This window comes from Ambystoma mexicanum, chromosome 12, assembly GCF_040938575.1.
Source record: "Ambystoma mexicanum isolate Mex_15411 chromosome 12, UKY_AmexF1_1, whole genome shotgun sequence".
In the NCBI taxonomy this organism is placed as follows: Eukaryota; Metazoa; Chordata; class Amphibia; order Caudata; family Ambystomatidae; genus Ambystoma; species Ambystoma mexicanum.
Window position 1 is genome coordinate 46,551,510 of NC_090936.1, and position 14,783 is coordinate 46,566,292.

A 14,783-nucleotide genomic window follows, 5' to 3' on the forward strand; every position below is an offset into this window, starting at 1 on the left:
GAACTCTTTGCCCCCCAACCTCAGAGTAGACATGCCCTACCTGAATTTCCGCTCTAAGGTAATTTCATGGCTTAAACTGAAGGACAGCCAAAATAGATAAGAGCTAAAGCCACCCTCTTGCGATCCGCACATTGTGTAACCTTGTGTGCCACCTTTTTAATTTGTATATACTGTATATTTTGTGTGCTCTCATCTACTGCTCTGTACATTCCCTATGCTATTTGAACTTTGTACACTTTGTAACCAAGCTTTGCATATTCTTGTAAATGCTGCGCCCTGATACCCTTGGGTATAATAGCGCATTATAAATAATAAAACAAACAAACAAGAATGTAATTTTAGATGCTTTAATACCTGTTTTGGGTTGTGCTTGTTTGGCAAACTGTGAGTTTATGAACTTCCAGATTGCCTGAACATGCATCCAACATTGCATTGTGTAGTACCTTACAGTTCTCCAAATCTCCCATGGAAACGCAACCCAATTATCACTGCACTTTAGGACGCATATACTGCCTCCTTCTGCAGAATCATGGCCCTCCCACTTTTCTATTTTAGCCTGAGGTAAATCCGGCCTGGCAAATTCTTTAAAATCCCACTAGACCTGCAGGGCGAGTTCTTTTAGTTTACATACTCAACCTAAGAGAAATGCACTTGCCCCAAGGTGACAAAATACCTATGCTTTTTGTGAAATATTGCATGTCGCCATAAGCACACTTATTAGCTGCAATGCTGTCAAGCATGCACTGTGAAACCTGTATTTGCCATTTACTGCATAGTGTGTTTGCAGTAAATAAGATATAAGTTTCTAACATTCCCATAATCGCCATCAAGGTTGAGTATCATGCAAACGGTACTCGCCCTTCATGAAAACTACTTGCCAATGCTTGTGGGCTAGTAGATTTTGCAAGCCCTGGGTAATTATTCCTGTACGATTAGCAGATGGTCCTCTGTTTGATTGTTTACAAGCATAACCTAATGCATGAAATTATCAATCCAAAAAGCAAACTGCATCTCCTACATGTGTGGCTTGGGCCCAGCATATCATAACTTCGTCTTGGAAAACAGTCACCTTTTCAGTTTTTGCTCGGGGAGGTGGCGACAGACACGGGGATGAGGAAAAAATATTGGTATAAAATATATGTGGGCTTGGCAATTTTTCTGCTATTTGTCGAATAGTATGGGCACGCCAGTACCATAAACCATACCAAATTCTGTTCTCTACTTTCCCGCCACATTTAGGGGACTTAAAACAGGACTATCGGCCACCAAAAATAATGTATTAAAATGTAATGTGTTAATTGCAGCAATTAAGCGGTTTGTTATATGAATTCCTGTCAAGTTTAGGTAACTTCAAATTAATGTTTACCTGCAAAAGCTTATTAAGTTAATGGGTTAATCGCAGCTGTGGAGCAGTTTCTGATAAAATAACACGTCTTGACCAGGTGTACGTGCAGCCACTTGATTACTAAGCAATGCAAAACCACAGAACATTTTGTAACGAGAATAAAGTAGAAACATAGTCAATTGTATTGGGTCTACAAATCATCCTCCAACCTGATAGAACAATAGGATGCAAGTGCTGTGCCAGAAATTACCACTGATGGCTACGCGTTCCAGACTGAAGAAACCAATGCTGGAGGTTTTAACGTCTTGTTGCACTCCCTCGTTGTTGTCTTTGTCCCTCGTTGTTGTCTTTGTCCCTCGTTGTTGTCTTTGTCCCTCGTTGTTGTCTTTGTCCCTCGTTGTTGTCTTTGTATGTCTGATTCTGTCTCATTTTAAATGAGAACTTCTAGTACTTTCTCCGTCTCAATTACTTGAACAGTCCTGAAACCTGTAAAGACATAATGTGAAATGTCTATACTCCTGTCTACGTGTCTTTGTATTTAAATACGTTTCTTTTAGTTCAAAATAATGTGTTCTGGGTTTGTGTGAAGAAAATTGTAACACACAAGTTTTAAGGTAAACAAATGTGTAATCGTTCACAATTAACTTTGTACGCTAGTGGCAATGGGAGTTGCAGTCCAAAACCTCTGAAAAGCCAAAGGTTGCATACCCTTGAAATGGGAGAACATGCCTGCCTCTAGAACAGCCCAAACTGTCGGCTTTGCCAATGCTTGTTGTTGTGGGTGTACTTTGACCACTTTAGTCTGGATTCTAGAATTGTATAATCTCGCCTGCAGATGCCACAAATCTATTGTTTCTTCCAAATGTTTCCACTGACCTAACATGGCGTCAAGCACATTGCTAGCAGGACGCAATATGAGTTGTGTGCACTAGGTGGGGCTGTAACCCGTGCATTCATAACCATGGACCAGGTCTGAAGAAGGTAAAGAGGGTGTACCACTGGCGGTGGCTCTAATCCAGTGGCATTTAAATGTGTTAATCCCGATTTAAAGAGCCTTGAGCCCCCCATGCCGCTGCATTCCTTAGCCACCCACCCTATTCACACGAACAGACAGTGAGAATGCATGACGCTTGTGCTGTGCAGATAAAAACGTTCGACCATCCCCCCTCGCTTTATTTCTGGCCTGGCCTGATTTTCTAAGATCAAAGCTTGCGTTGTTAGCATTTTCTTCCCACTTTTGGGCAAACAGAAAAGTTTAACTAGCCCCGATACAAGTGTTTTATACCGATTGACCATGTGCAATACGCCTTCACAAATTGCTGAATAGAAGTGGAAACCTTGCCGTGTTTGCTGCAACGGTTGCGACCAGTCTCCCCATGGTTGAACGAATCGATCCACACATGACCTCTGTGATCCACACATGACCTCTGTGATCCACACATGACCTCTGTGATCCACAGATGACCTCTGCGAACAGCTGGTAAATGAAGGCCTTACGCCAGCTTTGGGTAGAACTCCTAGTTTCTGGGAAAGCTTAATAGTAATTATTTGTATATCCATTTGCGATGCGCGCAATGATCTTCCACGGATCTACCGTAACAATTGCAAAAATCAACCATGCCTCCCCCACCCTTCAATTTTTTAAAAAAGGGTGTCCATAAACTGCCAACAAAAAATAAAAAAACAATGGGCGCACACTTGTGAATGGAGGATATAGCACAGGGGCATTGCGCTGGTCTTGGAAGCAAGGCCATGAAGGACAACAGAGGTTCGAATCCCGGATCCGTGTTTAGAAACCGAACTCTGGTATGGTATTAGGTGCATTATAAAAAGCCAATTAAATAAATAAACACTTGTATCAGTGGGCCACAGGCAGCACATCAACTCTTGTTACTGCCCGATTTAAGCAGATAGTGTTGGAAGGGGAATCGAAACGATGGGGTAATTATGCAGAAACCTACCATGGCCGGCTAGGTGGGGTAAACTAATTAACTAAGTAGACTAGTTAACATTTATAATACATTTCCTGGGTGGTTAAAATCATCAAATTTCACATGTTTAATTTCTGCAGCTTTTCGGGAGTAGTCTAGTAGATCTATTTCGGGATATTTCTAGAACTTTCATTTGCTAAATCTCGCCACTCGTTCAGTGTCTATCAGTCAACGTCTTGAGCTCCAACTTTTACAGTGAAGACCTGCAAATAGTGGCACCTCGTTTTGTATGGTCACTTGCCCCGGTCTTGTTGTCCACCTGGTGGATACGAGTTTTTAAGCTGCTTAGTTGAGGGCTGTAGCGCTCCATGATACCCCTACTGAAAACACATTATGCCCAGTCTTGGTAACTCCATGTCGGGTTTTGTTTCTCCTTTCCCCAGCCAAGCACGTGCTTGAAGCTTCTTAACCTAATATGGGGCAGATTACACCAGTCCATTCGATATTACCGATAGGCTGCGCTGTTCGTGTGCTCTTCTACAATAATAGCGGGGAGCTACATTTAAAGTCCTGCACTGCACCCGGTTTGCAATTGCAGGCCACTTCATTATTGGGCTTAAGAAATGTGCCCCTGAAAGTTTCATTGTATCAATCTTTTTAAACCTTGTACTTGTACGGTAGCCTCCGTAGCCTTGATTCACGCACGTGAGAACAGAATGTAAGGGGCCAAGTGGCCCACGCATTCTCCTCTTACTCCTCCCTCTAGTCCATTTCTGATTCAGAAAAGGTATTTGGGTGCGGGGGCAGGGGGTCTCTCACGTCTCCCGTGGGCGTTTCCCCACTTTAGCCCTGGTTTATCTAAATGCCTGGATGGTCACTAGAGATCGGTATCCCTAGTTTCTAACCCCTGACTGGCTAGTTGTGATGGCCTAAAAGCAAACTCCTTATGCCTAGCTGACTCCCTCTGGGGTCTTCTAGGTGGAGCCAATGCAGGAGTCCCACAAGAATAGCAATGGTCTCAAAAACTGTGATACGTGCCTTGCAGTTGCCCAGGTTTCCTTTTGGTTTTCCTCTAAAGCCCCTGTATTCTTCACCCTGCTCGTCTGTTTCTCCTATTCATCTTCTCTCCACCATTTCTCCCATCCCCCTCTCCTCTGATCATTCTCTCTCCTCTACTCCTCCCACCATTGTCACTTACCACACCTCCCCCTTTTCAGTAACCCACTACTTCCTTTTCACTTCTTTCACCCCCCCCTCCTAGCAAGTCTTCTTCCACAGTCACCCTTCTTTCAATCTGCCACCTTTCCCAAACCCTCTCTCATACCACTTACACTCTCCTTTATTTTACATCACTTTACACGCACTCTCACACCCAAGTTCAGCTTTCTCTCACCAACCAATATCTCACCTTAGACACACCTTAATTTTCCTTCACGCGCCACTGCGCAGTCCTTAGTCCACCTGGTCTCTTGGTCCACCCACTCCTCCCTTGACCTCACCTGAACATCCCACATTGCCATGTCCTTTCTGCCCTCCTTTATCCCCCCCCCAACCCCTTCCACCTGGATTGGCCCTACACGTCTGGTGGTTCCCGGGGCCACATTACTGCCCTTGCTTCCCCATAGCACAGGTTGCAGGCATCCGAATATAAAGCAGCCTTTAAGCCCTGACCCCTTTTATGAACATGGGTCCTCTGGCAGTAGGCAACAGCAGTCCGCTAGAGTTGGTCCATTCGAATGTTCGTGGAGCGTCTGGATTGCTGGTTTGACTGTTAGGGCCCTCCACTTCATGCCCACCGACACCTCGTTCTCTGAAGAGCTGTGGATTCTGGTCTCTGCCTCAAGAACTTCTAATAGCTACAGTCAGAGGCGTTGCTAGGGGGTGGGGAGGCTGAGGGGGCTATAGCCCTGGATCTTTTGGTGGTAGCCCCGGATCGATTCTCAGGGTCCACAACCAAAAGGCTAGCTATCCCCAAGTCCCGACAGTCCTGACATTAGTGTAGCCCCAGATCTTTTCCAGACCTAGCAACACCCCTGGCTGCAGTCTTATGGGAAATAAGAGAACCACTGGCCAGCATGTTGCACAACAGCTATGAGGCAAGCAGAAATGGTACTAAGTAGATACAGGCTGGCATATGTATAAGGGACAGACTGGGGCCCTCCCAACTCCCTCACCCCACCTCTCAGGCAGGATTTGCTCTGGATTGAGCTGTAGCAGCCCACCCCGTTCCATCCTAATTCGGCAGGATGGTGGGGGGGTGGTATCGCACCTCTTGGCGAATAAATTGAATCTTATTTATAAGTGGGCTGTCTAAAAGTGCAATACACGCTCTTCTATGAACCCCTCTTTTGTATTTACCTTAGCTTAGCTCACAGGCAAGAAGTTAAGTCAAGTTAAGCATCTTGGTCATGGCTGTTAAAAGCACAATTCAGATTTCAAATCTCAACTAACCAATTGCAGAAACAAATATTTGGCTGAAACTGTTTTTGACTCTGAATCGCAATTATTTTTTTTTCATTGTTATTTGTCTTTCATTTTATCTTTATTCTATTTTGAAAAGTGTTGTGTCCTGTTTTTTTTTTTCTTCACTATCTAGGAAGGTGTGCCGAAACTGCAAGTGTGGCCAGGAGGAGCATGACGTCCTGACCAGCAATGAAGACGACCGTAAAGTGGGGAAGCTCTTTGAAGATACAAAATATACCACCCTGATTGGAAAGCTAAAAACCGATGGAATCCCGACATACAAGCGCAACGTCATGATCCTCACCAACCCTGTGGCTGCCAAGAAGGATGTGTCCATTAAAACTGTGACCTACGAATGGGCACCGCCTGTCCAAAACCAGGCCTTGGTAGGCAATGCATAGTGAAGGGTGGGAGTAGGGTCATTTGCTTAAATTATGCCTTCAAAAGCCATGGTTTGTCAAGTGGTATTGTAGACTCCCCGCACGTTCGTATGATGTAGATCTATTGCTATTTACACTATCCAATTCACCCAAGCAACTTCCCCATACAAGTACCCTATACATTTTTAGTATCTACAAGACCCTCCTCCCTCTAGGAAAAAAGCAATCCTTCCACTAGCACCCCAACCTTCAATGTCCCTGCTGGTTCCGAGGACACCTACTTTAATTTTAGCCCTTATTCCTCCAAACCTCCCCACACCCTTAAGACACTATCCCTCCTTATTCGTCACTGTCCTCCGTTCCCAATCATCTCTGTCAGACGTCCTCCAAATTGCTCCACCCTCCTTTGTCCTACCAGCCCCAGGTCCACGTTGACCTTTTCTTTTTCCTCTGATTTCCTGTTCAAAAACGTTTAACTCAAAAAACAGGTAACACTACATCGGGTGACAGTTCAGGAAGCCCCAAACACAACGGCAACGCTAGGCTGCAGTTTCCCCATATGTAACTGTTTGTGCAGGCCCGGCCCTTCTCCCTGTTACCCATGATCCAGCACGTTTCAACTTGAATGTGTTTGGAGGCCCTCTCGCTTGGATGGCCACCAGGAAAGTGTGGCTCAGAAGGAATGGGGGGAGCTTCCATGTGACCCCTGTGGTGGGTCAGGTGACTCGACTTGTAGCTTCTATTTTGACACCACCTTTAAAGAACAGATGAAAATGACAGACTTTCCCTGAGCTACGGTGGTTCCCTGCCACTATAGAATATTCAAGGTTCAGGAGAATGACTCCCTTCTCATGTGCACTGGTCTCTGCAACAGTTCAAGTAGTTGAAGGTACTTCTTGGAGACTAATTTCCACTGATCACATGGTTCATCAATGGGACTTTTCCACTTTTCTCTCATATTTTGTTCTCTTGTAGTTGTATTCCCTTTTTTGGTTACTCTCTTGGTTCTCTTATATTCATCTTTTATTCAACACACTTGAGGCACTCTTGACTCAATGTCCAATCTCTTCCTGGTTTAGGATAACCAATGATGTTCCAATTCTCAGGCTCAACTCTTATGCGTTTCCAACATCAATCTTTTCTGACATGGGAACGATTACTCCTGTAGCGATTCCCACTCTCTTTCCATACTACTTTTTCACTGGGACTGGTACGAGTAACCCAGTAATGATTCTGACTCTTTCGCCACAGTAGTTTGTCACTAGAAATTACAGAGGACTGTCACCAAATGCTGCTTGTAATGGGAGGCGCTGGGATCGAGGAAGCGCAGTACCAATGACAGAAATGCTTAGTACTGCATTCAAGCAATGGCCGTTGGCTTCTGTGCCCGCCTGAGACTTTCAGTTTCCTGAGCTGTATCACCTGTCGGGAGATTGTGGACCTGCAGAGCTCTGCTGCGCAACCCATTTTCCAAGTTGAACTCCAATTGTAGCCAGCCTGTTTGATGCTTGTACCAGGGCTTGGTCCCAAAATGGGGTGAGAAAGTCGTGGAGCAAGAGAACCTAACTAAGCAGAGAGGCGATGATCAATGCAGAGGAGTAGGGGTGGGAAAATCGAAGAAAGACCACAAGGAATGAGGTAGCTGGAGGGAGAGTGGCAGATGGATATGAGTGGTGGGGGGGATACCTGAAGGAGAATAGCGGTAACAGCAAGAGAAGAGAAGAGTCTAGATTGGAATAGGTTGAGAAAGCCCTCTGGTGAGGAGAGGTGGAGAGAGATCTGCATATAAGGAGGAGGAAGTTGAAGGCTGAGAAAAGTAGCAGGAAGAGGAGAGGCGAGAAAGTCGAAGAGAGGCTGAAGGAACGAGCTTTACAGTGGACCTGCTCCTTCTCCCCAAGAGCTACGAACACATGGCTGAGCATTGACGATTTATCAGAGGAGCTGAAAGAGGAGCATAGTTGAGAGTAGTGAAGTGGAGGAGAAGGAGAGGTCCCAAAAAGGCACGTGGCTATTCCTACTCATCATGGTAGTAAACGAGGGCTAGGTGTTTGGTATCGGAGACGGGCCCCTACGACCGGAATGAGAAGAATGTAACCTAAACCTCTAGACTGGCACAGGTAACTGGCCCCCTGGTGGAAGTTTTGGCCCATAGCTTGGCATTACCCAGCACCACATTCTGCCGCTGCCTAGGGCTAACTTGCAAGCAGACATGGGGCATCCAAAACCTAGACAATAGAGTCTCCCAGGATTCCAGAACAAGAAGTAGGAGTTGTGTGACAAATCTGAAAAATGTGTCCCTTCTCCCAACCCCTTTGAAGATGGGTAGGTGAACCCACTCAGCAAGAACCTTCCTAGGGGTCTGAAAAAGTGGGAGCTCACTGGGAGTGACACCCCTCTTGGGACAAGGGCTTCCATTCCATTAAGGAACTCCCAGGCCAAACCACCCTTTCTGCCTATATGGGTGTTGGAAAGACTTTGGCATCTCCTGTTATACCTATAAACAACAAATACCCTTATTTCACTCTATTGGCTTTAGGTAATGCTGAACCTCATCGGAAGGCCATAAACCAAGACGATGGACTCAATTCTGTTTGTTGTATTGATGTACATAAGAGCAGCGCAGACTGCCAATGAAGGACAGACTTGTACGGAGGGAGGAGAGTCCTTGCCACGCAGAAGCGAGCCTCTGTGGGACGCTGTCCTGGAGGGGCGGAGTGACAGAGCCAGCAGTGGAGTGCAGACAGCAAGAACTGCAGAGAAGCCAAAATGAGAAGAGAATAGCCTTGCATGCTGGCTCGACCACTAGTATACAGTGGTGGGATTGGCGCCCGGCAACAGATGCTGATACCAGGAGAGAGGGCATGGCCCGGATCCCTGCGCTCAAAACAGCAAGTGTGTTTGTCAAAGAGACGAGAACCCAAAGGGAAGCAAATGTTGCTACCGTGAAAACATCGGAGAGCGCTGCAAACTCCCCTGTCAAGAGGGCCGAAATCGACAACTGTACAAAACCCTAAGGGAATAGAACAGAACTCCGACCCGGGTAAAACGGGCAGAAAAAGTAGGAACATTTCATATCAAGACCAGTAAAAAGCCGAATAAGAGAAGTTAACGGGCACATGCCTCTCATAAAGAAGAGTGAAATAAACACTTAAGCTTAATGCCAAGGCATGTATTTTTAAACTGACAAAACCTATAAGAAGTTTTGCAAAATATGACAGTATACTTCCAAGGAACTTTGAGACTGAGGATAAGTCAATTATGAGTTGGGCACGCAGGCGCTAAGTCAGAGGCTGCTGTACCAGACTCCCTTTTTTCTTTTAGTTAGATTTTCTAAAGTCGTAGGGCCAGTTACTTACCCAGGATCTGGACTTTGGACTATTTTGATTTCGACTTCGGCGAGCACAGTTAGTTTTTGGTTGAAAGGCAGGGTACGTCCCTCAAATAGATGGGGTCAGTTGGGCCTTTTTCCTTAACTTTAAATAAATTGCGTTGCATCATGACCCACTGTAGTCCTAGTCCTTCTGGTTCGCCATAGAGTCCAGAAAGAAACCCTAAGACTGAGAAACAGTCTCCCAGGAAGGGATTTCCAGATAAGGGACTTGAGGTACCAGGGACTGGTGTCATTAGAATATTCCCCAAATTGAAGGCACCATGTAATGTAATACTTTCATTGCTTTGCCCATTAGTATAATGAGCCTGAACACATCTTCATCCTTTAAACCCTGTGTCTGCCTTGTATTGGTCTGCTCTGCTTCCCGACGGGTGGCTGTGTCAAGCTAATCCATGCGCCCCTCTTCCCCAGAGTTTGGTATCGTCCATTTTCCATGTGCTGTTCCTGTGCTGTGTGGTGAACTGCGCCGCGCCCTGCTCCATTTCATACAGGCACATTTCCTTCTGGAACTCTTCTGACACCACGATTTTGGCTCTTTTTTTTTTCTCCACTCGGGCGGAGAGAGTGGCGGGTGCAGGGAGGCGCAAGGCCCTTTTCCTCTTTCCAGAACTTGCCCTCTTCAACCTGTGAGCCTGCTGTACTCTTAGTCCTTATGTACCACTACCCCTAGGTGGAAACCATGCCAGCTGCCAAGACCCCCAATGGCCCTAGAGGTGAGAGGATGGCTTCTCCTCTACCTGAGCCCTTTTTAGTTTTGGCTATTAGGTGACGCTGAAAGCGCTACCTATAAAGCCAAAACTGTTGTCATTAAAATAAGCAATTTAACATGAGAGCTTGAAATAGGAGCTTTGAATGCAGGTTTGTAATGCTTTTCAATGCAGGTTGACATATGAGGATGGATATATGTAGTTTGGCTGTGTGTCCCCGCCCATTGCTTAGTGAAATGTGTAGACATTGCCTCCCATTCCCATCCATTTTCCCCCCCAACCACTCCTCTTTTTGCACTCTTTGAATGATTTTCTACTGTGTGTTAAATTTGTCAGCCATTTTGAAAAACATTTTCTTCGAGAAAAATACATAACATGGGTTTATCTTTTCTGTTAATGTACTGGTTTAAGGAAACTGTTTTTGTTTGTAGATAAGTGTTTGAAAGTGAAATTTCCTGCATGTGCAGAGATTTTTTAAACTGCTCTTAACAGTGATTAGCTCACTTTGGAATTTTCCAGAATTGGGGCTGGACATGACTCCCAATTTGCAGAGATAAGGCAGTTTCGACAAAATGGCCATGCTTTCACCCAATTGGTGGAATAAAAAATAGTTTGTGTCGGCAAGGCCGCATGGTACCAATTCGCCCACTGCATTAAGTGACCTGCACATAAGGTATTTCTTGAAATAAATGTCTTGGCACAGCTTTTCCTGTAATCAGTAGTCTGGGCAGTTTGCTTCTTTTCTCATGTGGTAGCCTCAGTGAGGACTTTATAACCATAACACGTCATCTGTCTAATCCTTCTGGCGAAGCAAACATTAAGCCAAGCCCAGGCTTCTGTTACTCTATATGGTAGCAGCATGCACACGATGTTGACAGTAGCGGGGTTGGAGGGCGGGAATCTCTCCTTCCGTTTATTGGCAGACCACGATAGACCACTGCGCACAGTTTTCTTGGGCTAAATTTCCTTTCCCATGTAGCATTTGCAAATGATGTATTACAGTGTGAGGGCTATGTATGGCACACAGTGTCATGTTGCTCAGTCGCACGCTTACCAGTGCATGTGCTCCACGCTAAGACGCGCGCTCTGCAGTCACTTGGCATTTTTATTTTTAGCACAGCCAACTGTTATTAGTTCACTCTTTACAGATGGAGACTATTTTCTATGTCCTCTCTCTCTCTGTTAAAAGAGCCATGTTCGAAATAGCAGAGCAATTGTTTTCCCAGGATCATGTCTGCTCTTCCTATCCTAATGCATGTGATGTGCATCGTCTACATAGGTTGGTCTGGGCAGCAACAATATATCAGAAGGAAGACCTTTTGATTGGTTCACGATTCTGTGCATTAATGCTATCGCCAATCATTGCTTGCAAGGTTGAAAGCTGTTTGGGTTGTCTTTTGCAGAGCCTAGTTTTTTGGACTGAAATGGCATCTGACCTCTGACCCTACTAATCTTGTCGCTTTAGGCGAGGCGCTACATGGAGATGATCCCACCGGAGAAGCAGCCGGTGGCGGGCTCCGAGGGGGCGCAGTACAGGAAGAAACAGTTGGCGAAGCAGCTGCCGGCTCACGACCAAGACCCATCCAAGTGCCATGAGCTGTCGCCCAACGAGGTCAAGCAGATGGAGCAGTTTGTGAAGAAGTACAAGGACGATGTGCTCGGGGTGGGCGACGTCAAGCTCCCCAACGAAGTGGACGCGGCAGCGAAGGGCAAGCAGCCCGATGGGGACCGGAGTGCCACTGGTACTGTTGGTGGTGGCCTCAACAAGGTGGCAGCACCGAAGGGAACCCAATATGTGAGTATTAGCTTGAATGCAAATAATTTAACACTGCCTGGGCACATGCAAAAATTGAGTAAACTGTGGGCTGCTTGTTCTCCTCTGTCATACTGGGTTATTGCGTTCATGTACCAGAAAGTTAATTAAAAAATGGCAATGTTATTCTATGTTTGCATTCTAAATGGGTTGAAAACTACGTTTTAGAAGAGGGTGGGGGTGGGGAGGTATTGAACCTGCAAGAACTTCTGGGACACAGGCGAAACAGGAAAAGCCTGCAGCGCCCTCTCCGCTGTCTAACTTTAAATCGCACAGGACGTGTTCATGTGCACCCTTGGGACTAGAGAAAGAGCACCAGTGTACACTTTATCACAACACCACCTTGGACTTCAATTACACGGCAAGCACTCTACTGGTCCTTCGTGTAAGATTTTTAGAGCACGTTATTAAAATATCTAGTGGGAAGCGACTGCAAACCTAGTACATTTAACAAGCGCGTTAATGTCTGTGTATGTTCTGGGACAGGGGTCACGGCTGAGGGGGATTAAAGCGCAAACTTTGCGAATTTAACGACCGCTGCGTGGATTCCATTATCGGCAATTCACAGAGCGCTGGCTTCCCAGATTAAGGCACATGTGTCAAATTCGCTGCACGATTCTCCCCAATGTGTAATATTTCACAGCCTGCAATAGGACCACGGCAGAGTGATGCTAGCTCTCCCGTGAAAACGTGCAAGTTCACGCACACAAATGGTGCACGTTTTTTATCTACAATTTAGTTGGATGTGAGTTTTTTTTCTTTGCTTTTTAAGTTGGACTCTAAGGAAATCTCTTACTGACCTGCTCATTTGTTTCTTTGCTTTTTTTAATGTATACAAATGGGGCCCAGGTTGGCAATGATTTGATCTGCATGAAAGAAAGGTTAGTTGGTTCCACGGTTTTGTACTGGTGACGGCTTAACATGAGAACTGTTCACGGGTGGAGTTACTGGGATATGGCCCGGAACCTACAACCGCACTGTAGACCGTACCCTAAGGTTTGACTTATTTCCTGGCTGCGTGCTAGCATTTTCACATCAGTCATTTGGGCAGCTGCAAATTGACCTGTCCTGTGCAGGTTAGCCGTGCAGGTCTCCTCCTTTTATTTGTATTTTATTTTTGAACACTTGTTTATATATATATAACATTTTTTTTTGCTGTTCTTCACAAATATTGTAGTCTAGTCGCTTATTATTTCTTACACATTAAAAAAAAAACTTTGCTTAACTTTTAAATTCTGTTAAAATGGAAAACTTAAATTAGGCCAATAAATTGCATTGTGCCTCTTAATAGGCGCTGTGTACTGGTGCAGCGCTGCTTTATGGTCGCACTCTGTCAGAAATTGCCGTACACCCCAAATGTATTGAAGGGAAACTTTTCAGTAGGGTGACGTTTGCTCGAATGCAAATGCTAGGCATCATTGCACTTGCAGCAATGCAAAGTTTGTGCAAAGAGGGCCCTGATGTTTTGCAGTGGTAATTTAACTAGTCACCAAAGGGCTTGTGGTAAGATTTAGGGTAAACAGTGTTGCACTCCTTGGATTGTCATTGGGAAGTAAACCCTAGTTTTAGTTCACGAATGCCGTATTTTGAGTCTATTAAAAGATATATATGTGTATTGTAATCAAGAAAAGTTAATGCCACTGCACAGTTTGCGCCAGTTAACTAGATTTATTTAAGTGACTAGTAGTGTCCGTTTGTGACATGTGTTTCGGCCCAAGGCATTCAGAGCCAGACATATAATTGGTAAATCATGAATTATCTCTTGACAGTTTTTGCCGATTCCAATATATGGGTAAAATCCCCGTACCTCTTCCTAGGAGTTCTGTTTGCCTTGCGTGAACTTATAGTAAGACTTATTATAAATCTAGTTTCAACTGGCGCAAACTGGGTTCCATGTGTTAAAATCGCAGCAAAAATGTAAGTTTACCCAAAATATCGCGGCAAAAATGCTGTGGTTTTGCTGCCGCAATCCATGTAAAGGATGCGGGCGACACCCCCCGCAACCCCCACTCCCCTTAAATGGTATAATGGGGTACACCTTTACCGGGACAAACCACAGCATTTTTGCCACCATTTTATTACTACATACCGCAAACTGTGTAGTGGCATTAACCTTGTGTACCTAAGAGGGAGGTGGGAGTGCTCTTTGCCCGTACGCAGTGCAACAGTGAACATCAGCTATATTATTGCCTTTACCTAATCACTTGTTGCCTGGCGCACCAGTACTCTCTCCAACCAACCCACAACCAAGTATATTTTTGTTGTAATCAAACCTTGTTTGTGGCTAGCGATTCCGGTGAAAAGAAAGGTGGAATTATTAGTATTTGGGCAGAGGTCCTCTTTGTGAACCCGGCCTCTCGTGCCACTGGCTTGAACGCATCACCTGAGCATTGAAGATGCCATGAAAGGTTGGGCAAATGCACGCCTCTCACTTCCTATGTTGCTTTGTTGGGCGTATTGGCCTGATTTGGTGACGAAGCTGGCAGCTATGCCATCTCCCTGCTGCTCTGCATCTGGATTGATCCCCCCCATAAAAAGTGCAAATCGTCAATACTTGATTGCATCAGAATTCTGCAACCTTTCACTCTCCAGCTGTTTTAGACCATGGGTGCACAACATACGGCCCGCAGGCCAGTTGCGGCCCGCCATGCTTTTGTCCGGCCCGCGAGGCACAAAGACTTTCCTAATGGAGGGCGGCCCAATAATAAAGCTAAAACAGGCACAGTTAGGAGATGTTCATCTTTGGCTTTTTG

At 45.4% G+C, this 14,783-nt stretch overlaps 1 protein-coding gene across 1 annotated transcript in view; it reads left to right on the top strand.

Moving 5' to 3' along the window:
• TES (testin LIM domain protein) overlaps positions 1-14,783 on the top strand; it is a 115,422-nt gene that overhangs the window by 82,063 nt on the left and 18,576 nt on the right. Inside the window, exons 3-4 of the mRNA XM_069627928.1 lie at positions 5,873-6,125; positions 11,683-12,012. Coding sequence (XP_069484029.1) covers positions 5,873-6,125; positions 11,683-12,012 — 583 coding nt within the window. The remainder of the gene's footprint in view (positions 1-5,872; positions 6,126-11,682; positions 12,013-14,783) is intronic.